This window comes from Macrotis lagotis, chromosome 1, assembly GCF_037893015.1.
Source record: "Macrotis lagotis isolate mMagLag1 chromosome 1, bilby.v1.9.chrom.fasta, whole genome shotgun sequence".
Classification (NCBI taxonomy): domain Eukaryota; kingdom Metazoa; phylum Chordata; class Mammalia; order Peramelemorphia; family Peramelidae; genus Macrotis; species Macrotis lagotis.
In genome coordinates, this window is record NC_133658.1 from 697447871 (window position 1) to 697472334 (window position 24464).

Genomic DNA, 24464 nt, shown 5'->3' on the forward strand with positions numbered 1-24464 from the left:
CTGTTTTTTACTTTTAAAGAAGTTGTTTTCTTTGGTCGATTTTTCATAATTTTCTTGCAAGATTCTCATTTCTTTTTTTTTTCATTTTTCTTCTGCCTCTCTTCTCTGGTTTTTAAATTCTCTTTTAAGTTCTTTTGTGAGGTTTAGGATTGAATGCAATTCATAGATTTCTTTGAGAATTCCCATGTATGTGATTTGTCACTGCTTTGTTCTTCTGAGGTGGCATTTTTATCATCTCTATCCACATAGTAGCTTTCTGTGGTTAGAGGTCTTTAGTTGTCTTTTTGTTTTGTTTTGCTCATTTTGATTGTTTGAGCTCTGCTCCTGGGGTATAAGGAATATAGATCTAAACTTTTTGTGCTGGGACTGGGGTTTGAACCCTGGCTGATTGCTGGATATGAAGTTTCCTATGCAGTCCAGGTGTTTCCAGTGCAGAGATTTGTTTCCTCCTTTATGTCCAGGCTCTGCCTATGCAGTGGTTTGTTCCCAACCCAGTCCTTTCTTTTGCTATCTTCCCAGGGTTCAGATTTTGTTTTGGGTTGGAACCCTGCCTGCTGTCTAGCTTCTGGGACATGGACTGTACTTTGACTAAAAAGTCTCCTGCTGGCTTTCCTGTTCTTCCACCTAGTTGGGCTTTTCTTCCCCTTTCCCCCCAAAGAGACAGAAACACCTTCATTGAAGATTGTCCACAATGTCTAAAGGTGAAAATTTGTTTTAATCTTTTATTTGGTGGCATTTGTAGCATTAATATCTACGTCAGATTCTTTTAAAAGACAGAAAAATTTGGAGGAGAATTTATTATGGCAAGATCTCTGTCTATGTCTCTATTTCTCTCAAGTTCTATCTTTGTCTCTCTCTGTCTTTTACATATTCACATACACACAAACACACTTTACAATTGCATACAGTTAGTGTTTACTTGTACCTGTATCAGAGTTAGCATACTCCAGTAAATTAGGCACACAACTTGAAATTAGTAAGATTTAGATTTAAATCTGTCCTCTGAGTTGACAAGCAGTGTGATCCTGGACCCATCTCTTTCCCAGTCTGTACCTCAGATTTCTCCTCTGTAAAATGAGTAGGGTCAAAACTAGCTGCCTTTTAAAGTTATCTCTAGTTCTGAGTACATAACTCTATGTTCCTCTGTTACCTGAGTTCAGATAGATTTAAGTGAGTCAATTGCTCTTACATAGGTAATTTTCTAAAGTAAGCAAAATGGATTATGGCTTTTAAGATATACATTAAACTAAAATACATGCTGAAAAAGAATGATCAGTTTAAAACTGATATCCTTTTTGATTGTCCCTTCTCATCTATCCAATATGCTTAGGAATTTAATATACAATATTTCTATATGTTACTAGCCAATCAGAAATGTTGATAATTACTGGGACCTAAAGATTTTGTAACCCAAGTTCATTGTTCCATGAAAATAAAACTTCAAAAACCTCATCATGGAGGATAGAAAAATTAACACTGAGATCTCCCCATATCCCAGCTCCCTTAGCCTTGACACAATGCCAACTTAGATGTCAGGTTGTCATCTGATTAACTGCTAGAGTTGACAAGACTTATGATGAATATAGCTGCTGCCTAATATTTGTAATTAAGTCAAGATATAGCTTATCATTCCCTTGGCAAATAGTAACTAAGAGGAAATGCCACCTCAATGGAGATGAAAAGTAAATCCATCCTCTATGAACATATTACATTTTATAATTCCAAAGACCAAAAAAATTCACCTACAATTTTCAGATTTTGAAAACAATCACCTTGTTTCTCCACTAAGAATAAAAAAAAATCAACATTTTTCCATGTGCACTCTTCAGAGTATTGATTTATTCTCCAATTTTCAATGACTCATTGAAATTTAAGAGCTACTGCATTTTCCCTTGTCTATTCTTGGAAGTATAAACTACAATTAAGCAGAGAAGAAATATATGAGGAAGGTGGTAAGTTGTTAGCAAGCCCAATGTGTCACACAGCTGTGCAATGGAGGAAAGGGTGGGAGAATAAGTTTTTTTTGGGGGGGGGCTTATAAAGGAGATTACAAGGGGCAAAAGTACTCAGAACATCTATTATCATTAGACTTGGTTCTTAACCTGCTTGTACTGATGGAAGAGATAATTGCCATGGGAGGATGGGGCTTTGTGTAAGCATAATCACATAGAAAACAAAGAATCAGGTTATATTTCGGCAGGCTTATATGTGACTAGAATTTTAATTGGTAAAAGAACATTATCTGAAAAGGGAGTGAAAAAAGGGGAACCAACAGAAACATTTGGTAACTGTCTGGGCAAATAAAACAGCTTTAAATCCCTGGATTCCAATACATCCAGAAACGGCAGATTACAAATTGAGAGCAGTTGGTCTCAGTAACTAAGTTGAAGTTGACAGTGGTTAGCAGTGTGAAATATATGATGAAGGAGAATGGGTGAAATCACACTGTCAAAATTTCTTCTAAAAACCATAAATGTCTTTTACAACATTAAGAAAGGAAACAATCATAAACATTTTTCTATGCTCTAGTTACTGGGATTCTTAGTGAAGGTCGCTCAACTGATGAAAGCATGTCTGTTTCTAACATATATCTGACTGCAGGGAGAAGACCTGGCTATACTGGCTCTCCAGCTGATTAGGGATTTTTAATCAGCATCTGATATGGGCAAGTAATCTTTTTCAGGACATATACATCTCTGCAAGTCTTGATTTCTTGAACCATATACTCTCTGATCTCATCAAGTGTCTGCTTGCTTTTCCCTGACCATTCAAAATTCAACGAATAGATAATCAGATGCACTTTCTATTGCTCACCATCTTAAAGTAAAGGAGTAGTTTTAACTTGTCAAACTAGTGAAGAATCAAACAATATCTTAAGTTAGGTTTAGTCTTTTCCCCATGTTATTTTCAGGGTGAAATAAATCCAATTAGTGGAAGTCCTTGGGAGGACTTTGGATACTATAAGGAAGAACATTCTAATATTCAGAGTTGTCCAGCAATGGAATGAAGTGCCTAGCAATTTAGTGGGACTACTGATCTTGGAGTATTAAGGTAAGTAAGTAAGTATGTTTACTGAATGGAAAGGAAAGGAATTTAATAGAATTAAAGAGGGATTTTTGTATTGGGAGGGAAATGGAACAAAGTGACCTCTAAAATCCCTTGCAATTCTGAGAATTAATGACTCTATTGGTAGTTTTTAATATCATTTTCTTTGTTGAATCAGGAATGCTGTTTTGTTGTTTTTAATGTTTGTCTATTTCAGAGGATAGATCTGCTTCTTAAAAATCAATATAATTCTCACCTGCTGTGAGAGCATTTATTATTTATTTATGTTCATATTTTGAATGGAATATTTTCTCAAGAAGAATTTATTATTTTAAATTTGTACATACTGGAAAAATCTCTTTCAACACAATGTGATGAATGGAACATATCTCATTAGAAATATTTTATGGGGCATTTCCGAGCAATCTGTCAGATATCTCCAGTGAAAAAGAACTCTAGGTAGGACAGCTTGTTATGGGCAAAAAAGTATATAGTAAGTACTTTTAACATTACATTGATTCCCCTCCCCCCTTTTCAAGAGCTGTTATCTCTTAGAAAATTTTTTAAATGTTCATTCTACATAGAATTAATAACATTTATATGTCACTTATTCTCTCTCCTTCAAAATACAATTAAGTTGTTCCTATAAGAAAGTGAGACCTGTGTTTCTGGGCAGTCTTTCAGTAACCACTTTTATTTCCCTACTTTGAAAGGCCAGTGATGACACCTTTACACCCAGGGTAACCATATCAGGTAGTTCTGAGATACAAACGAATAAATATTGTACTAAGTAAGGGGTGTTTTGAAGAAAGGTTCTTTAATATTTATCAACTAGTTAATGGATTACAATCAATTATCTGTACACTCTTAGTAACCTATGTATTAAAAAAAGAAAAGAAAAAAGAAAAAAGAAAGGGAAAGGGGGGAAAGGGAAAAAAGAAAGAAAATCAAACCACTGAGCTTCTAACTGGTTTCTTTCTTCTAAATGTATGTGTAATGTAAGCATCTGTGGATATGTCTGTCCAAATTTAATTATGCAAACTGTTTAGTTTATTTTGACCTATTTTGTACAGGAACACTCAAGATTACTATCAGAAGCTACTGCTAGTCAAAACGTCTAGCCTTCTGAGTAATGGTTTTCATAGGATACACATGCACAAAAGACCTAGTGACCTTTTCACATAGATGACTCCATTCTAGAAGCAGATTTTCAAGAAGATAAACAATAGGATGACTCACTTCCTTGAATTGGATTAGCCTATGGGTTGACAATAAGTTTGAATGGCGTATACTGTACTGCTATAGAGAGTGTTTACATAAAATCAAGGATTATAATTTGTAAAACAGCTCTGACTGAATTTAGCTGCCTTTGCATTCTTCCATTTGATAGAGACAAGGAAACTGAATCAAGAAGGTCAGCCTATCCTTTGGGAGACTGGCAGACACAATTTGCTATATCAAGCTGCAAACCAAACTAAAGGTCTATAGAGCAGCAGTAATTATTTCACATCTGATTCTTGGGCAATTTCATCAGTGTCATCTATAAGACATTTTAATATAAAGTGGGAAGATTAGATGACCAATAGAGAGAGAGATGTTGGAGCAAAGCCACTGAAGTGATCACTTCTGCTGTGTTGAGCAGATGCAGAGAACAAATGTCATCATGTTATCCAAGCAGCTGCAGCAAGGGCAGAAGAAGAAAAACTGTGAGCTGAGCAGGCAGAAATACCACCATCAGGACACATAACATCTCACTTCAAATGATGAAACATAGTATTGGAATCCTGGAAAATACAGCATCAGACAAACCTGGCAATCAGAAATTAGAGATGGAACTAGTTCATCCTGAGGAAAGGATATGTACAATCATGTACTTACTCATGATTTTATTCAATAATTCAGTGCCTACTCTGTATCTGACACTAAGCATTCATAGAGAGGAGTGACCATAGAATTATAAGACACAGGATCTGCCTTCAAGTAACTCACTTTAATTTGAGGGGAAAAAAGATATAGGTATACTCATAAAATTTTGAGTAACAATATGAATGGTATATTGCATAGAATAGACCATTAGTCAAACAATCCCAAGAGGTATTTTGAGAACTGGTAGAGATCATTGAATTCCGCCCCCCCCCATTTTGCAAATGAGGAAACCAAGGCATACAGAGGTGAGGTGCCTTGCCCAGGGTCACTTTAAACAGAGTATTGATAGTTAATAATTGATAATGATAACAGTGCTATAGGATGATTAGTATAGCAGTTGTGTAAAGGATAAAACAGGAGAGATAAATTAGAGGTAGGAAGACCAGGTAGGAGGTTATTTCAACAAATCAAAGATGAACTAAGGATTAGGATAGGTGGTAATGGTAAAGAAAAGGAAGAAGGAGGAACAAAAGGTCAAGAATGTCAGGGGAATTAATGAAAAAAATGCAAAGAAAGCCATATCTAATCTAAAATTATATTATAAAGCAGCAAGTATTTAAACTGTTTAGTACTGGCTAAGAAATAAAGTGATGGGTCAGTGGAATAGATTAGATGCAAAAGAAACAGTAGTCAATGGCTATGAAAATCTACTGTTTGATAAACCCAAAGACTTCTGGGATAAGAACTTACTCTTTAACAAAAACTGCTGGGGAAACTGAAAAATGGTATGGCAGAAATTAGGCATGGACCAGCATCTCAAACCTTATAACAAGAAAAGGTCAAAATGGGTACAGGATTTAGACATAAAAGGTGACACCATAAGCCAGCTAGAAGAACAAGAAATAGTTTATTTGTCAGATCTATGGAGAGGAGCTTATGACCAAAGAAAAGATAGAGAACATTATAAAATACAAAATGGATAATTTTGATAATATTAAAAAGGTTTTGCATAAATAAAACAAATGCAATCAGGTTTAAAAGGAATGCACTAAGTTAGGAAACAATTTTTACAACTAGGGTTTCTGATAAAAGACTCAATTCTAAAATATATAGAGAACTGAGTTTGATTTGTAGGAATACAAGTCATTCCCCAAATGACAAATAAACAAAGCTATGAACAGATAGTTCTCAGATGAAGAAATTAAAGCTATCTATAGTTTTTATGGAAGAAATGTTCCAAATCATTATTGAGAGATTATAGAGAAATGCAAATTAAAACAACTCTGAGATGTCTCCTCAGATCTATCAGATTCACCAATATGATAAAAAAAAGTAAACTGCTCAGTATTGGAGGGAATGTGGTAAAACTGGGTTCCTAATGCATTGTTGGTAGAATTGTAAACTGATCCAAACTTGCTGGAGAGCAATTTGTAACTATGCCTCAAGAATTCTGAACCTAAGGCCAGAGACCCACTCTTGATATGTTACACTATGTTGCATATCAAAATAAACACAAAGATTTTTTATGTGTATTTTTTAAGGAAATTATGCATACCCTTTTATCTAGCAATGCCACTACTAAGTCTGTATCCCAGGGAGATCACAAGAAAAGGTTCAAAAACCCCACATGTAGAAAATTATTTATAGTAGCTTTTTTATATTGTCAAGGAATTGAAAATTAAGGCAATGATCATCAATTAGGGAATGGCAGAACAATGGTACATGAATGTAATGGAACATTATTGTTCTGTAAGATGTCATGAGGGATGGGTCTTCAGAAAAGCCCAGAAAGACTTGCATGAACTAATGCTGCATGAAGTGAGCAGAACTAGAAGAACATTGTATTCATTAATAGCAAGACTATGATGATCAACTTTGATGAATTTGCTCAACTCATCAGTACAATAATCAAAGACAATTCTCAAGGACTTGTGATGGAAAAATACCATCCACATCTAGATAAGTAATTATGAAGTCTGAATACAGACCAACGCTTACTATTTTCAATTTTTTTAAATTTGTTTCATATTTTATGATTTTTTTTCTCCTCTCATTTTTTCCCTTTTTTTTTGTTTCGATTCTTCTTTCACAGCATGATCTGTATGGAGATATGTTTAGCATGGTTATACATGTTTAGCCTATATAAAGATTGCTTTCTGTCAGGGAGAAGGGGTAGGGAAGGGAGGGTGGGAGAAAAATATGAAACTCAAAACCTTACAAAAAGTTTTGTTGAAAACTATATTTGCCTATAGTTGGGAAAATAAATTGATATTTTTTAAAAAAAGAAAAAAGAAAGAAGGGATTTGAGAAAGATAATAAAGGAATAGTTAAAATAATTCAACTACTGAACACTTAAAGGAGAACACTTGAGAAATCAAAGACAGTTTCTGAGCTTTGTTGTATAGAAACATGGTAATTTAACTGACATAAATTAGGGAAGTCAGATAAATTAATGAGTTTGGAAGGGGATGATGAATTAAGTTTAAGGCTTGTTAAGTTTTTAGATGCTGAGAAGGCATCCAAGTGGGATTGTCCCACAGGCAATTGAAAAAAGGAGATGGATAAAGCAAGACTGAAGATTTAGTTATATGAAAATCATTTGCATAATGGTGGTTGAGATTTTTTTAAAAAAAGAAGATAGTCAAAGACAAATGTGAGGAATATACAGGTTTAGTGTAAGAGAGAAAAAAATAAAAATGGTTATAATGGGAGGAGGAGAACAAGGAGAGTATAGTATCAGAGATGCTAAGCGTGTAGACAAGTCTCAAGGGAGGGTAAGTGATATCAAATCACCAGAGAATTTAAGGAGAATGAGAAAAAGGAAGGCATTTGGAGCATTTGGAGTTTGTTTTTAGGGAGGGCATTCAAAACATTTCACAAGGTAGTTTCAGTAGGCATGAGTCTGGATGCAGAAAGTTAAAAAAGAAATTGATGGTGAAGAAATGGAGGCAACTGATATAGGCTACTTTTAGTGAGCACAAGAACAAAAAAGCTAGAGATAGAAGTAAGGTCAAGCATTGGCATATTTTAAGATGAGAAAGATCTGTTAAGAGTTTCAAACTGGGAATTTCAAAAAAAAAGTTTCAAACTAGGGAAGAGAGAGAGGAAACCAGTGAAATGAGAGAAAATTAAGTTACTTAAGATAGCAAAAGAACCATAGTAGCATCCAAGAGATTTCTGGATTCCAGCAGCTAGGTAGAGGAGAAAAATGGTAGATAATTAGATTTAAATAGGTAAAGCCTTTCTGGTAATTTACATTCCTAATTGAAACCCTTTGGCAAAGGACAACTGAAAGCAGCTTTCATGTGCATTAGGGTTTAAGAGGAATCAGTTAATTGCCTATCAAAGGAAACAGAGAGGAAATCCCCTAAAAATGAATAAAACCTTATTCAGAAGCCCCAATCAAGAAGCATTTATTAAGCCTTTACAATGTTCCAGGCACTATGGCAAGTTCTAGGGATACAAGGACAAAAATGATCAAGTCCCTGCTCTCAAAAAGCTTACATTTTGTAAAAGGAAACAACATATACACAAATAAGTACAAAATATCATTCTTTTTTTTTTTTAATGATAGTTTTGCCATCATTGTTTAAGGTCATTCCCAGTGAGGAATTTTCCTTTATAATGTAGATTGCCAACTTCTCTTCAACTTACAATCTTGCTTAAGGTTTAATGTGGGTACTAGGTGGTACTAGGAGGTGAAATTGTTTGTCTAGGGTTACCAAACTAGTTATGTGTTTCATGTAGGACTTATAGCTAAGTGTTTCTGAACCTAAGACCAGAGACCTACTTTTGATACATTACACCATGCTGCATATCAAAATAAATACAAAGATTTTTTATGTGTATTTTTTAAGGGATGGGCAATTGAGGAGAACTAGAAATATACTCATGAAGAAGGTTGCATTTAGAGACTTTAGATCGAAACAAGAGAATCTCTCTTGATAGAACAGACTAGAGAGTGGGGGATTATTTCATTCTTTGTATTTGTATCCCCAGCAGTTTTCAAAGTGACTGGAACATAGTAAACATATAATAAATGTTGCTGCCTGACTCTTAGCCAGCTTGCCTTCATTCTTGACTTAGATAAAACACCATTTTCTGCTGGAAGCTTGTTCCAGCCTATCTCCTTCCAAAATCAACTCTTTGTCCCCTTTCCCTCACCCCATGCCTTTCCTCTAAGATTACATACAATTTATACTGCATATATCCTGCATGTAAATTGTCATTTGCATGTTGTCTCCCTCCCAATGCATTGTAAGTTCCTTATGGACTGGGACTATGTTTTTGCCATTCTTTGTATCATTTACCTTTAGCACAATGATTGGCACATAGTAAATGCTTAATAATTGTTATTTGAAAAATGACTATTTGATCATCAGACACAGAGGTAAGGTGGAAGTGCTTCATACATATGAGACAGTTCTGTGTGGATATTATAGATTGAAATATTTAATTCATACTTATTAATTGAGTCTACAGAGCAGTAAACAGATATTGAAAACAGGCATTAAAATGTAAAAACTGACCCTAAAGGTTGTGAGGATGGAACAATTAGCTAAGCATCTTGCTTTCAAGTTCTAGAAATGGGCTACTAAAGACAGAGGAACCTACCATTCAGTCTTAGCATTTGTGATATAGCTCAAAGTAGTAGTCTGATAAATAGTCTAGACTTGAGAAAGTAGTTTTCAAAAAGTTGAGAAAAAGGATAGTAAACTCTTATCACCTACATTTCCTTAAATACTCTGCCTTTTCCCTTCCCAGAGAACTATCACTTATAATAAAGATGATTAAAAAAAAAAAGAGGAATGGGGGCAGCTAGGTGGAGCAGTAGATAGAGCATTGGTCTTATAGTCAGGAGAAACTGAGTTCAAATCCAGATTTCAGTCATTAAATAATTACTTAGCTGTGTGACCTTGGGCAAGTCACTTAATGCCATTGCTTGGCACAAAGATTAAAAATAAAAAGATGAATAACAGGGGGAAAATGAAACAGGAGAGATAAACAAATTGGAAAAAAATGTCATTATATATAGTGCTCCACATCCATGAAGCCTATACCCATGAAAATGAGTACAGATAGGAGGGAATATGTCAAAAATTGAATTGTAAACTGCTCTACATTGGAAACTGATCAAATCAAAACTTCTACACCAATCCTTAGTTGATTGGGCCTGTAAGTGACCACTATACTTCCAATCTGGATAAAATAGGGAGATTAATATGGGAGAAACAAATATAACAAAATATGACTGAAAGGAATATAACCCCAGACTCCTCTGATATGGGATTCCTCCTCATTGGTAGAGATGATTGTTCTACTCTACATGAGGAATGGGGTTGATTTTGTAACAGTGGGAGAGAAAAGAGTGATCTATTTTTCAAATATTCTTCAAGTTCCCATTGAATCTTTTCAAGTTCCATTCAAGTTTGCAGTTACTTCAGAGACTTCTGATTTCTACATTCATAGGAAAGTTAGATAATGAGATGAACCCCATTTCAGGATATTGAAAGAAAAACTCTGGAGTGACATAAAAGGAGCTAGTAGTCTCTATCATGTCCCTATCCCCTAGTTTAATATCTTAGTGTCATTGGAGACTTTCCTCTTGGTTGAGATTGGGGACATCCATTCCTAGAGGACAGGTGATAGATGGAAAACTAAGGAAGTGATTGAGAAGCCATATGTCTGGGTAGGAAGAGAAGCAAGAAAAAGTAGTGTTATGGGAATTAGGGGAACACAGAATGATTAAAACGAAGGAAGATCAACTGGGTCTAAAATTTCAGAGAAGCTGAGGAGGAGAATTTCTAAGAAAAGCACATTTAATTTAGCATTTAAAGGATCATTTTCCACCTTTAAGAGAAACATTTTAGTAGAAAGGGAGTCAGAACCAAGATTATAAGAGGTTGACAAGTGAGTGATGGTAAAGAATTGAAGAAATCATATGGCACAAACTGCTCTTTCAATGAGTATAGTATTGAACAAATGGAAAGATATATGATAATTTGAGAACCTGGTGGAGTCTGAGGAAGCTATAAAAAGTTAAGAAAAGCATCCTAAACATTTTTGTAGATAATGCTTTTCCTAATCTCAAACTATCTATCCAGTTATTTACTTTAGCAACTTGCGTTTCTAAGATTCTTGTGATTTTTTTATTAGATGCTTAATTTAACAATTCTTTCATTCTTGTTCTACTAATCTGAACATTATATATGTTTAATAAATTTTCATCCCTTTAATTTGTCAAAAGTTTTGTTGGCATATTATTAATCTAAAGAGTTTCCTAAGAACTTCCTTGTTCCTAAGAACTTCATTGTTATTAATTTGCCTTTATAAAAAATTGATAATTTGGTTTTTGCTTCTTTATTACAAAATATCAAATTGCCTAATGACTTTTATTTTACAAGTTTTTCTCGAGAGATGTTCCCAGTTTTGCTTATCAATTGATTTTTTTGTTTTGAATTTTATTTCTCTTCTTTGATATACAAGTTTTAAAATTATTATGCTGACTTGGGTTTTTTATTATTTTCTATTTTAATTGCAGATCCAATTTAGTGATCTATTTTTTCCTCTCCTTTTCCATAGAAGTACTTAGACAAAATAATTTTCCTATCTGGTCAATGATTCAGTCAAAGCTAGCATTCTTGTCATTGATTTCTTTGCTTTTGTAAAAGTTATTATACATGAATTTATCCATGAGGAGGTCTAGAAGTATTTACTTTATGGCAAGCCTCATCTTAAATATCTTGAATTATTTTGGGATTCCTTCCAAAGTCATTTATCATTTATAACTACTGCCACCATTTGAGGATTTCCTCATTTTCATGCATATGGAGAATGTAAAATCCATCAGTATCAATGATAACATGTGTAGTAGGAGTACTGAACTTCTGATGGTCCTAAGTAAATTTGCCATCTCTGCTTAGTTCTTTGTCTTCTAGTTGTACTCAACTCCTGGGCAGAGTATGAGTGATTTAGTGCAAGAAAGAGGAGTTTCTGACCACCTTTGGCTAAAGCCAAATGTCAAATTGGAAATGAACGAATGACTGCTGGTCATGAACAGTATTTATGAGAAAATTTCATATCAGTCAAGAAGCTCTGTCAATGGTTTCTTTGTGATGCTTCTCAAATTCATGTCCTCCTTTCCATTTCTATTTTCTGTCTGATCTTCAGCCTCTCAACTATTCATTCCTTATTTAAACATGAAGGACAGCAGGTTAGGTATAAATTATGTCTCCTTGGGTTAGCAGCTTCAGCATAGAACCCATGAGAATTTGTTGGCCTCAACTTTGAAGATAAGAGGGAAGAAAGGGCTCTGAATGCTTAAAATTGAAAGTTTAAAATGAAACAGAGAACAGTTCCTGAACTATCTAGTGTTTTGAATAGAAATGGTAACATTTTCTTAATACAGCTTTGTCATGACTCCCAGAAAACTTCTGACATTCAAACAAGGTTGAGCTTATAGCATTTTGATTAATTTAAACTTGCACTCCTGGATTATTTCCTCCATTTTGGGAAATACGGCATGCATGATGATGCATTACAGTACTTTAGAGCAATTTGTCTCATGGCATTCCATAAATGACTTACATTGACATAAAGCAAGTTAGTACACCATTAAGTCTCATAAATCACCAGCATTTGGTAGTTGGTATAGATGAGAAACATTAATGGGGCTTGAATTTGTTTCAGGTGCTTGAAACCCATTGAATTCACTCACCACTACACATTGAACATGAAGGAAAAGGTAAGCTTTTCAAGCAGGAAAATATATTAACTACTTGTGTACTGTACCTATAGGCCATTTTTTGGTAGATAGGTTAAGAAAAGCAGGGTGAGGACAGTGGATGGATAGATAGCTGTTGCAATACTAGAAAAATCTGGATACAAAATCTACCTCTGATACACACTGACTTTGTAATCCTGGGCAAATCTGTGATTGTTTCAGTACCCTAGAAAGCTATGTCCAGGTATGAGTTGCAAAGAAGTTGCTGGCTTTTACTGGCAGTCCCTCATGCTTCAGGCTAGACCTTTTAATCATAAAGTGACAAGAGTTCTAGGACCAGAAAAAAGAAATATTTGAGAGCAGAAGTGAAAAAAAAGAACTGTAAAATAAAACTATAAGAAAATAAAAAGGAAATGTGTAAATACTCATCATTTTAGTGTATGCTATCTTTACAATTCTATTCTATATTCTGCCTCTTTACCCCCTAGCCACAGAACTGTCATTCTGTGTCATTTATTAGCAGGTCAAGTAGATATGGATTGATTAGGTATCCATGAGTCATAGTTAAACTTAGATAACACCAAGGCTTTTATTTGTTAAATTCAAGGCAAATTTGGGGAATGTTAGGACTGATCTGGGGTAACTAGATGGCATAGTGGATAGAATGCCAGGTCCAAAGTTAGAAGGACTCAAATGAGCTCAAATGTGTCCTCAGACACCTACTAGCTCTGTGACCCTAGGTCATTTAACCCTGTTTGACTCAACTCCTTATATGTAAAATGAGGTGGAGAAGGAATTGATAAACCACTCTAATGTCTCTAGCAAGAAAACCCAAAATGGAGTCATGGAGAGTCAGACACAACTGAAAAATGACATTAGCAACAACAAAAGGACTGATCTAGGAATTGATTAGCTCTATGTGAGATCTAGGTAAAGAGCAATCTGTTCTAGGTTCTGGGTGCTGATTCTACAGAAGCAGAGCAAAATTAGATTGGAGAAATCTAAAGTATGGTCATACATTAAGGAGCATAGAATCAGAGATACTGCTAAATAATATCCTCTGCTCTGACTTCATAATTCAAGAAACTTTGATGTGATTCTTTATTGCCTCTGAGACTTAACAAATTCTCTTTTACCTATCTTGAATATTTGGGAAAGGATAATATAATGGATAATGGACCATCAACAACTATACAAGCAACTAGCAAAAGCTTTTCCTAGAAGCAGCAAAATTTTCTTTATTTCTTCATGTTAGCAACACTTAGTCTAATCATAGACCCTTGAAATAATATCAAATTTTCTATTAGTAAAACAGAATAAAACAGATCTGGAGTCTTGAGTCTACAAGAGTTTTATTTCAGGCTGCTTGAGTGTAATCAAATGGGGGGGGCATTGTAGTCTCTTGACATGTACTTCTAATTTAGAGTGTGGAGGAATTTAAGATGAAAAATTTGAAGCCTTACCTTCTCTTCTAGTGGTTTATTCAGAATCCTGTGGTTTTCAAATATTATCTCATTTTATTCTTATGAAATCTTGAGAGGAGGTTGCTATTATTATATCCATTTTACAGAAAAGAAAATGAGATAAATAGAGGTTAAATGACTTGTTCAGAGTCATAAAGCCAGGAAATATTTCGTTTCTGATTTAAATTCTTCTATGAAGAAATGGAGACCCAGGAATACACTATTCATGATCAAAATAAATGGGCTTATAATCAAGAATAATTTACCAAAACTAAGTGTAAGCCTATAGGGTAAAAATGGAAATACAAGACTTTCCAGTATTCATGATAAAAAAAAAAGACTGGTGCTAGGGGTGGCTAGGTGGCATAGTGAATAGAGCACCGGCCCTGGAGTCAGGAGAATCTGAGTTCAAATCCAACCTCAGACACTTAATTACCTAGCTGTGTGGCCTTGGGCAAGCCACTTAACACCATTGCCTTGCAAAAAAACTGAAAATAAAGAAAGACTGGTGCTGAATAAAAATTGTAAAACAGAAAACAGGATTCAAGACAAATACAGGAAAGGGTAAATATGTGTGAACAATCATAATACACTGTTTACATTATAATTTAGGGAGATGATACATTTGTGTCACTGGAATACCATTATTAGTCAGGGGTCAAATAAGATGGAGAATCTCGGACATCATTAGAATATAACTTCAAAAGAAGATGGAAATAATTCAAAGGCCATATTAAGAGGTTTAGTCCTAAGCAAAAGAAATAACACCTCCCCATATTGAGGATGGGTAGAAAAGAGTGGCTTAAAAAGAAATCAAGGATTCTGGATAGGGAATGAGAAAAAAATGATCAAGGAATAAAAGAAGATTATATAAAAATTAGGGAAGAGACAATAAGGACACTTATCTCATCACTTTATAAAGAAAATAAACAAAAAAAAGAAAAAGTAAAAGAAATTTAAGATGGGGAAAAGTAAACAAAAGTATGATATGAAAATAGAATGAACTTAGCCACAAAAAAGTAGAAAGTAACAGAATAGATTTAGCAAAAGGAGGTATTTATAATCATGAGGAATTAATTCTTATACCCTATAAAAAAAGAATATCAACTGCAGGTAATCATTGAAACACTAGAGTATCTCCTATTAATTCATTTTGAATAGCTTGGGAATTGAGTGAAATTCCTGTTGGGGAAGGGTAAATTGAAGTATAGGACAAGAAATCTTTTGACAGTGGAGGATCCTGGGATCTTCTTGGGAAATCTGATTGCTCCATGGAGGCTAGAAGACTGCTCAGGATCAGAAATTTCTCAACTAGTAAGATCATCTCCAAGAAATCAACATAAGCTAGAATTTTTCTGGTTTTATTTCTTCACTTAATACAATCCTGATACTAGAAAGTTCTTCAATGAACTATTTATGATCCATGACTGGGGTTGGGGTAGGATGAGGTATATTATTGGAGGGCAAGGGAAAACATCCATCTGTGGATCATATTCATTCAGGAAGTCAGTAAAGATGTTGAAAAAGCACCAGAGCAGCAGATGCCTGGCAAAAGAAGTGGGTTAACAGCAGAGATATCTGAATTGGCCAAGATGCTCTCACAACAGAAGTGTGAACAGCATCGTTCTCCCACATAAAATGTCAATGAATGCCAATCCAGGAACTGACAGTAATATTCCCAGTTGAAGGTGAGTCAATATTGCTCAACATCTCTTTGCATTTGCTGGTGCTATATTCTTTAGCAATGTCATATTCTTGCAGCAAAGATCAATGTGACACATAAATGAGATGAGATGGCAGTTCCCTCTGAAAGTTTTAAAGGCCATGCAAATATGTTCAGTTGGGAAATTTGCCATTAGTTCATAGACCAATTTTTTCCAACTAAAATAAAACACTGGACAGGAGGCTGTAAAATAACAAATTTCTAAATGGGCAAATAGAACAGCCAGCAAATACTAAAATTATTCAAAAAACAAATGATACCACCAGGGAAAAATGCTCAAAATAAAACCAAGTGTTATTGCTGCATTTTTTCAATGACCTTGAGCTTTATGTTTCTTATATTTTGTACAAGTTAAACAAAACACCTTCCATATGTTTTCATTTGTTTCACTTACCCTGAATTGAAAACCCCTAAGAGATAGGGAAAATATCTCTAGCCATACTGTTATATAGCATTCTTTAGTTACCAATAAATATTAATAAGAAATGATAAAACTTCCAACCAATCTCTGTGCAGACTTTTTAATGAGATTTTTGTAATTTTAGTCTTCCAAAGCACTAGATTTGCTCATTTGGGGCAGAACCATTCATAAGCTCATCCCACAGTATTTTCCAGTGTCAACTTTTCTATGCAGGACAGCTAACAAAATGGAAAGAATATTGCCTAAAAGTTACTGAACTCATCTTGGTCTTAGTTTCCTCATCTGTCGAGGAGAAAATTAAATTCTTGACAATTTTAAGGCCACTTTCAGCTCTAAATCAATGATCCCATCATCCTTAAAGCAACTCAGATGACTTTTCCATAAGAAACAAATTCCAATTCTAGGACTACAGAGGATTTATCAAGAATTATGCAAGTGGCATAAGGAATGACATTAGAGATGTGCAACATGATCCAGTGGAAGAGGCATTAGAATTGGAACCAGAGAACCTAAGTTCAAAAACCCATCTCTTCCATTTACTTCCTATGTGATATTAGGCATGTAATGGTTCACAAATTGCCTTCAGTTCCATATAAAATAATTTAAATAATATAGCATTACATAAAATAATATAAGGCAGTTGCATTATTTGACCTTTGAGACACTTTCTAGCTAAAAAGCTATGCTTTTATGTAGACCCAGAAAGAAATAGGGGAAAAGTTATTAAACAAGATAGAGATAACTGATGGATAGCCCACGTGTCACATTGCTTCAATGTGAAGCAAAGGTAAGGAATTCATTCAGCACATTGAGCTAACCTGTATGAAAAATCCATGGAAGCATGCAAATGAGAGGCGCTCAGGAAAGAGCATATGGATGGTTTGCAAACTGCATTTTTGTAAGAGAATGCCCATGATAATGAGATCACAGATCTCACAGAATATCAAAGTAAAGATTTTATGTGTTTGATAAATTGCACAAATGAAAAAAAATCATTGCACAGATAGAAAAAAAAATAGAATCCAGTGGATCATAGCCATTACTTAAGATTTCAAAGTCAAAAATAGCAAATCCTGGAAAACTCATCTCTCAGTTTCTTGATTTCCAGATGAAAGATTTTTTAAGAGAATGTAGACCAGGCATGCTGGATGGCTCAGTGGATAGAGTATTGACTTTGGAGTCAAGAGGTACTGAGTAAAAATATGATCTCAGATACTTATTAGCTATGTGACCTTGGGGAAGTTATTTAATCCTAGTTACTGAGGGAGATAGAGCCCAGAACTTGAAGTCTGAAGAGTTCATTCTTAGATTTGCCGTTTACAACCTTGGAGACCATTGGGAAAACATTTTATCTCCTTGAACCTTAAGTAGATTATCAAGGGAGATGAAAGAGATAGGAGTATTCCTAAATTGCTTTGAAGTGGAAGGATGGCTCTTATCTTCATATTTTTAGAAATAAAGCATAAAGGTTCTCTAAGTCATGGCTTAAACATGCAACTAAACTGTATCTTGAAAAAATAGGTAAATTTCTATTCCAGAGATATTATCGTAATGAAAACAATCAAAAAAATAAGCACAGATATCATTTTTCTGCTCTGGTGGTGTGGCAAGGGTACAGCTATTGTTACAAGTAGGAGTTTAAAAAATTATTTTCTCTCAACTCTACTCCATTTAATTATTTTTTTTATCATAGCTGTTTGATTGTTTTCAGTCATTTCCCACTCTTTGTGAGTCCATTTAGGGTTTTCTTGGCAGAGACACTGGAGTGGTTTGTCATTTCCTTCTCTAGCTCAATTTTTTTTATATGAGGAAATATAGACAACTGGTAAAGTCATTTGCCCAGGCCTACATAGTTGGTAATTGTAGGAGGTTGGATTTGAACTCAGTTTTTCTTAACTCCAAGTCTAGTGTTCTATTCATGTATTAACTAGTTATTCCCAATAATTTCTATATCATTCCATTATTGGCAAACTATGTCTCTATGTGTTCCTATCTACTGTTTCACTCACATAACTGATGGTAATCAGCATTTTTGCCAGGCAACATTCCTCATTTTGACTACACCCATTCTGATTTCTAAAAACCACAACTAGGTGGGCAAGCATCCCAAGAAATGTTCCTGTTACTCTATATTAACTTGATGTTTGATACTCATGACTTCATTATCAAACTGTGAGGCAGAATTAGAGATGTTGATCACTCATGGATTGATTTATTATTTATGACACCGAAATTGGCACAATAATTAACAAGGCATAGAGGTTTGACTCTATGAAATTCTGAAGGAGGAAAATACAAACAAATGGACAGTGCCCATATCAATACTAGGTTGCCCCAGATTACATTCATAGGAAACAGGTGGAAAATACCCTACCACGCATACACACACAAACACACACACACACACGCACACACACACACACATATACCCACCTGCTTATGTGCACACATATTGCCTCAAAAGTCTTAGTGCATTTTAAGTTGTTTAACTTAAAACTGCATAAAGACTTTCAGGCTGTATAAATGGTGGATAGATTGCCTGCAGAATATAAAACTAATTCCATTAAAATGGAAAGCATAAGTCGAAATCTTCATAACTGGAAAATGTACTCACCTAGATGAACTCACAAATCTACCCAAATACTTATTTCTTGAAAGAAGCTGATCTTTCATACCAGTGAGGTGCCTAACTAAATAAACCCATTGTACTAAGTACATTTCAGATAAAATATTCTATGATTTGTTACCAATTGTTGATTAATAAAGAATATATAGAAGGAATGGTTCCGTAGCAAACATTTGTGAACTTTGGTGGATTCCAAGAAGGTGCCTGATTCAAATCCATTCAATACTGCTTACAATTCATCCATCTCTGTGCTAATTAGGCATTGAGTTGGGCATAAGACAGATTTTGACACTGCCCCTAAATTCAACAAAAGAGATTTTATTTCAGCATTTGCTTTAACTTGCTTTTCCTACCCTGTCCCCCAAAATAAGTAGCATTTCAAATAACTGGCATTTTATTATATATAGACTTGATCTAAATTCATTTTGGTAAACCTGTCTTGCTTAATAATATTTATCTCTCAATAATATAAATGGATATTTCATTGTTTGAAAGATTTGCAATCTCATAATGGATTCTTATGAGTACTTTAAATACTGCTAAAAAAAGTCATGTTCCACACCATTTATTTGTGATAAGGCCTATGTGAATTTTTATCTTTGAATTATGCTCTGGGTTATAAGCATAAAAAATCTATAGTTTAAGAAGCTTCTAAGTCCATTTAAGAATCTTAAGTTTTTTTTAAATGGAGACAATAGGATATGTCCCTATTTGACAATTATAAAACATAAGCAGAGATTGTTATTTTAAGACTCCTTCATTAGTTTTTCTTTCTAATTATATGAGGATGACTTATTTTTAACAGAGGCTCTAGGGTACAGTGAAAACAATGGAGAAACTGATCGAGTCTCCCTTTAATGAGTTTACACATATCAAGAAAATGCTACCAAAAAATACCATGTAGTTCCCTTGATGAATTTTAAAAGACTTTTATAAAGTATATTGGTGATAAATGACTCTTAAAGTGGATACTTTATGAGAAATGAGGATTCATATTCCCCGAATGTAGTCTAGAAAATGTTTATAAAAGGATTTATAACACACAAACCAACTCTATTATCCAAATATCATAGAACATGGCTATTTCCCCCCCTTTAAAAATAGGCTCTATATTTGTCCCAGAATTTTAACTTTTCAGTTAGTTCCCAGTCCTTCTGGAAGTTTCTTTCCCTAAAAATACTATTCTGTATTTCTTCTTTTATTATTGGAGTTTTCATTTTAAAAATTAATTCTTGTTCTCCCTTGAAAAATTTCATGAACTAATTTATTATGTGACATATGGAAGACATTCATAGTCACTGCTTACTCTCTATTAATATCATTAAGACAAGAAATAAAGATAGAGAGGGAAAGAAGTTAAAGAATACAATGTTGGCTTTTTTTTTTGTTCATTGGAATATTTTCTGAGTCAGAAAATTTTAAATTTTATAGTACAACATTGCCCACTGCCTTCTCTGTGTAAAATATCCTGGCAGTTCTTGAGAGTACAAAGATAAAAATAGGAATTTCTGATCTTTGATGCTTAAAATATCCTTAAGCTTATTTGAGGAGAGAATGCTTAAAAGTGGGTGAAGAAGAAAAATTATCATAGAAGTTATAAGTTGAATCTTGGAAAAAAGTATTTATATTCTATATATAATAGGCAAACAATTTATGTATATATATATATACAATATGTATATATGTCTATATATAAATATAGCTCTATATATCTATAGATAAATAGATAGAATGAGAGTTTATCATAATCTGTTAACTAAAATCTTACTTTCTTCATGAACCCTTTTCTTTATCCCCCTTTCATGGGAGGGTCTTACACTTGAGATAATCTCCAATTCATCCTGAATATATCGTGCTTTTGTACAATTTTTTGTTTAGTGTCTTTCCATAAGGCAGCAATTTCCTTGAAAATAAAATGTTTATTTTTCTTTGCAACAATAGCACTTAGCATTCTGTATGACATATATTAGGTGCTTAATAAAGGCTGCTTTGACTAGTCATGTAGTAGGAGTTTGGCATGACTATTGGACAGTCACATGCTCCTTAAGTATCCGTCCCATTCTGAGGAAAAGCAATGAAGTCCCAGAATTTTGGGTGGATCCCCAGTGATGAACAGAAAGTAGGATATGGACAAAACTCGGCTGTGATAGGATAGGCAAGCCTGGATAGTTTGTGAAATGCATTACTGGGGAAGACATACACATATCAGTGAAATTATAGTTCCTTCTTAATATTTGAATATTATATACATTGTTTTCTTTAGGGAGAAAACAAGATAAATCTACTCTCACTCCCCTGGTTTATTTTCAATAAATGGGGATCATATGGATTTTCTACAAAAGCATGTTTAGTAAACAAACCTAATTCTCTTGTCCTTACTCTTACTGTCTATAAAACAGTTTCTAAATCCCAAGCTTCTTTGAGAATGCTGAATGCATAATTATATGTTTCATATTTTCAGAATACCGACTCAGCATGACAAACTACTTCACAATGGAGAATGCATTAAAAGTATGATATAGTAAAAATAAAATTTAATTTTATAAGGCAAATGTGTTACTGATAAGTGCATAAAAATTTGCTTATTTCTTTTAACATGTATTGATTCTAGTATCCCAGTCATTTAAATAGCATAAAGTCATTTCATAGTCTAACAAAGCCCAGTAGAAATCCTATTAAAGTATTTTCTTAATATTATTTTGAGGTACCTATAGTCAGGAAAGCTTATGAAATATTGACTTGTTTCTTATTTCAGTACTTTTTTGTCTTTTGTTTTGTCCTGTTTTGCTTATTCCTTCTGCCTCACTCAAACCAAGGAAGATTTAATGAAAACTCTTGTTCTGAGTTTACCTATCTCACTTTTAGAATGATCATTATGAAATCATCTGAAGTACTATAACAAACCTCCCCCAAATATGTGTACATGTTTATGTGTGAGAAAGACATGGAGAGAGAGAGAGAGAGAGAGAGAGAGAGAGAGAGAGAGAGAGAGAGAGAGAGAGAGCACATACATTTGCAGAAGCGAGCAGGGGTAGAAAGCATCAATTCTGAAGTCAATAGCAGGATTTATATTAATTATATAAATTCAATTTAATTTCTTGTCTTCCTATTATCCTATTTCTAATCAGTTGATGCAAGAAAAATTGTCTTTTAGAAGTCCCAGTTGTATATGTTCCAGTTGGTCTATAGGGAGCAACTACTAGAAAATTTGTTTATCTGGATCCTTTTAATACTCCTATTGTGAAAGATAATCATCTATTAGCCTAAGTAGGATGCTGTCTCTTGAGCATTGCTGTGCTCTGATAGTTTTTCACTGAGGGGGGGCTCTTACTTTAGGCCTGATTTGAGTCATGGATCATAGATCAAGAGCTGCAAGGGGCCACAGAGGTCATCTACATGCAACAATGAAAACATCTCTTTCTCAAGGCAGTAATGATTGCAATAGTAATTAAGGAGACCACAAATAGTGTTCATTGACTAGGGTAGTTAAAAACAGAATTCGAATGAATGATTTTAAGAGTTGCCTTAAACATTAGTATGAATGCCAGATAATATGTAGACATATATACTATCTATAACAGCCAGATACAACCTGAGCATTATATATATATATATACATATATATATATATATACTAATATATACAGATATATATAAATATATAGTAACATCAATATTTTAAGTAGACTGCAGTCATCAATATCTTCAAATATTTATCAAGAAATTCCTTAGTGTTTTCAATTAATTAAGTCTATTGAATGCTGAGCCTCTTGCCAAGCGCTAGTGATGCTAAGTGACAAGTAAAAACCTTCAAAGACTTCATGGAACTCACAGCAGTAGGTACCATATCACTATCTTCTTTGTGGGACTTAGAGAAATCTCAACCACTATTGAAATGGGGCATGGAAGAGGTCAATCATTAACACAAGATTCTGCATGTCACAGTGCATTAGATTGGGGTGTCCAATTCAGATAGAAAAGGGAGCCCCTTATCCACTCATAAGGATCCCTATGAACCACAAATTGTCTTAGTTTTAAAATTAATTTTCTCTGTTTTTTTGTATTTTTGATTTATTTTGTTAAATTTTTTCCCAATTAAATTTTAATCTGTTTAATACCACACTTAGGAGAATTATGGGTTGAATGGGCCTCCAGCCTCATGTTTGAAACCTATGCATTAGATAACTGCTCCAGGTAATTTGTCTTGATAATAAGCATACAACCCCAAATAAACTAAAGGGTGACTGACTGTTCAGTTGATTATCTGCAGGTTCCATATTACAAGGGACTCTCTTACCTTCTTGCTGCATCCAGCCGGGCCACCTCCATCCTTTGGAGCCTCAAATATACTCCTTAGCTCCTCCAGTGCAATTGAAAAATGTTCAATCCTGCGGCGAGCCCCCTTGGCATCCTCTTTTAGTACTTCAGTCTGGCCACCATCTGGCTCAGTGTCTATTTTGCACTCTGTGCTCTTCACTGACTCCATATTCTTCTTTTGCCCCCCCAGATTTGTGATGAGATTGGTAGCTATGGGAGGCCCAGTGGACACATCTACAGCATTTCCAGACTCAAGTAATTTGCTCTCTCTGGACGGGAAGCTCCTACAGCGGCTGCCAAGGGCATTACATTCACTTTTCTGGCCATCGTTGGACTCCCATTTCTGCTTCAGAAGGTTCAAGGAGCCCTTCTGCATTGGATACTTGGGTGGCTCCAGATTGTTCTGAAATGTCAACAAATCTTTAGTTAAGTCATGTGACCCTGAATACAATAAATCCTTCTAGTACCCTCTATTTTAGGTCCTTGGAGCATTGGGCTCCTTCTCAAGTCCAGCACTTTAGGCTTGATCCCAAAGTGAGAAATTATAAACATGTTGGGGAAATTATAAGCATGTTGGAATTGGCTAGATTTAAGGAGCAGGCGGGCATTCTGAGAAGCATATCCAGTCAAGAAGTCCTAACATAAAAGTAAATAAAAGCAGGAAAGGGCTACTTCCTCATCCTGTCCTTTTATGGAAAAGCAACTTATAATTTAGCTACTATGTGGAAAGTTGGACACATTTCCCTTATTGTTAAGTATGTTCTGGGAAAAGGGCCATTTAACAAACTCAACACCCAAAGACAAAAATAAAAAGTTTTATTTCCTGTCTGCAACACTTCCAAGACTTCCTTTGGGATGAATGTTTACTGGAAACTCCTTAATTAAAAAAAAAAGTAGCATTATCTGTTGAGTCCAAATTACTCTGGTTAGATAGATGTTGATTCTTCTTTCCCATGAGACTTGCATTTTGGTGGAACAATAGATTATAGCTGAAAAAGGCACATTTAAACCTCTCCAAATTGTTACCTCCTGGCTTGTGGCTTAGTCACAAAAGTTCAGTTAAAGAAGAACATGTAGGAGGAGAAATGGTTTTCTTTGACTCTTATCTGAAAAGCATCAGGGAATAAAGTTTTGTTGCTTATCTAGGTCTATGTCAGAACTAAATTGCTTTCCGATCTACCCCAGAGGTGTTGCATTACAGAGGTTGGGCATACATTTATTGAGTGTACTTTGGTCTTGAAGGTTGATACTTTTTATTGAAACAGTTTCCATTCAGGAAT

The 24464-nt window shown here is 34.5% G+C and overlaps 1 protein-coding gene across 3 annotated transcripts in view; it reads right to left on the bottom strand.

The window, feature by feature from the left end:
- Positions 1-23802, bottom strand: part of XIRP2 (xin actin binding repeat containing 2) — a 406258-nt gene extending 382456 nt beyond the window's left edge. For all 3 annotated transcript variants that reach the window (XM_074215791.1, XM_074215789.1, XM_074215788.1), the window contains exon 1: positions 23165-23802. In XM_074215791.1, the coding sequence (XP_074071892.1) occupies positions 23165-23560 (396 nt within the window). In that variant the 5' untranslated portion in view covers positions 23561-23802. The remainder of the gene's footprint in view (positions 1-23164) is intronic.
- Positions 23803-24464: the final 662 nt, after the last annotated feature.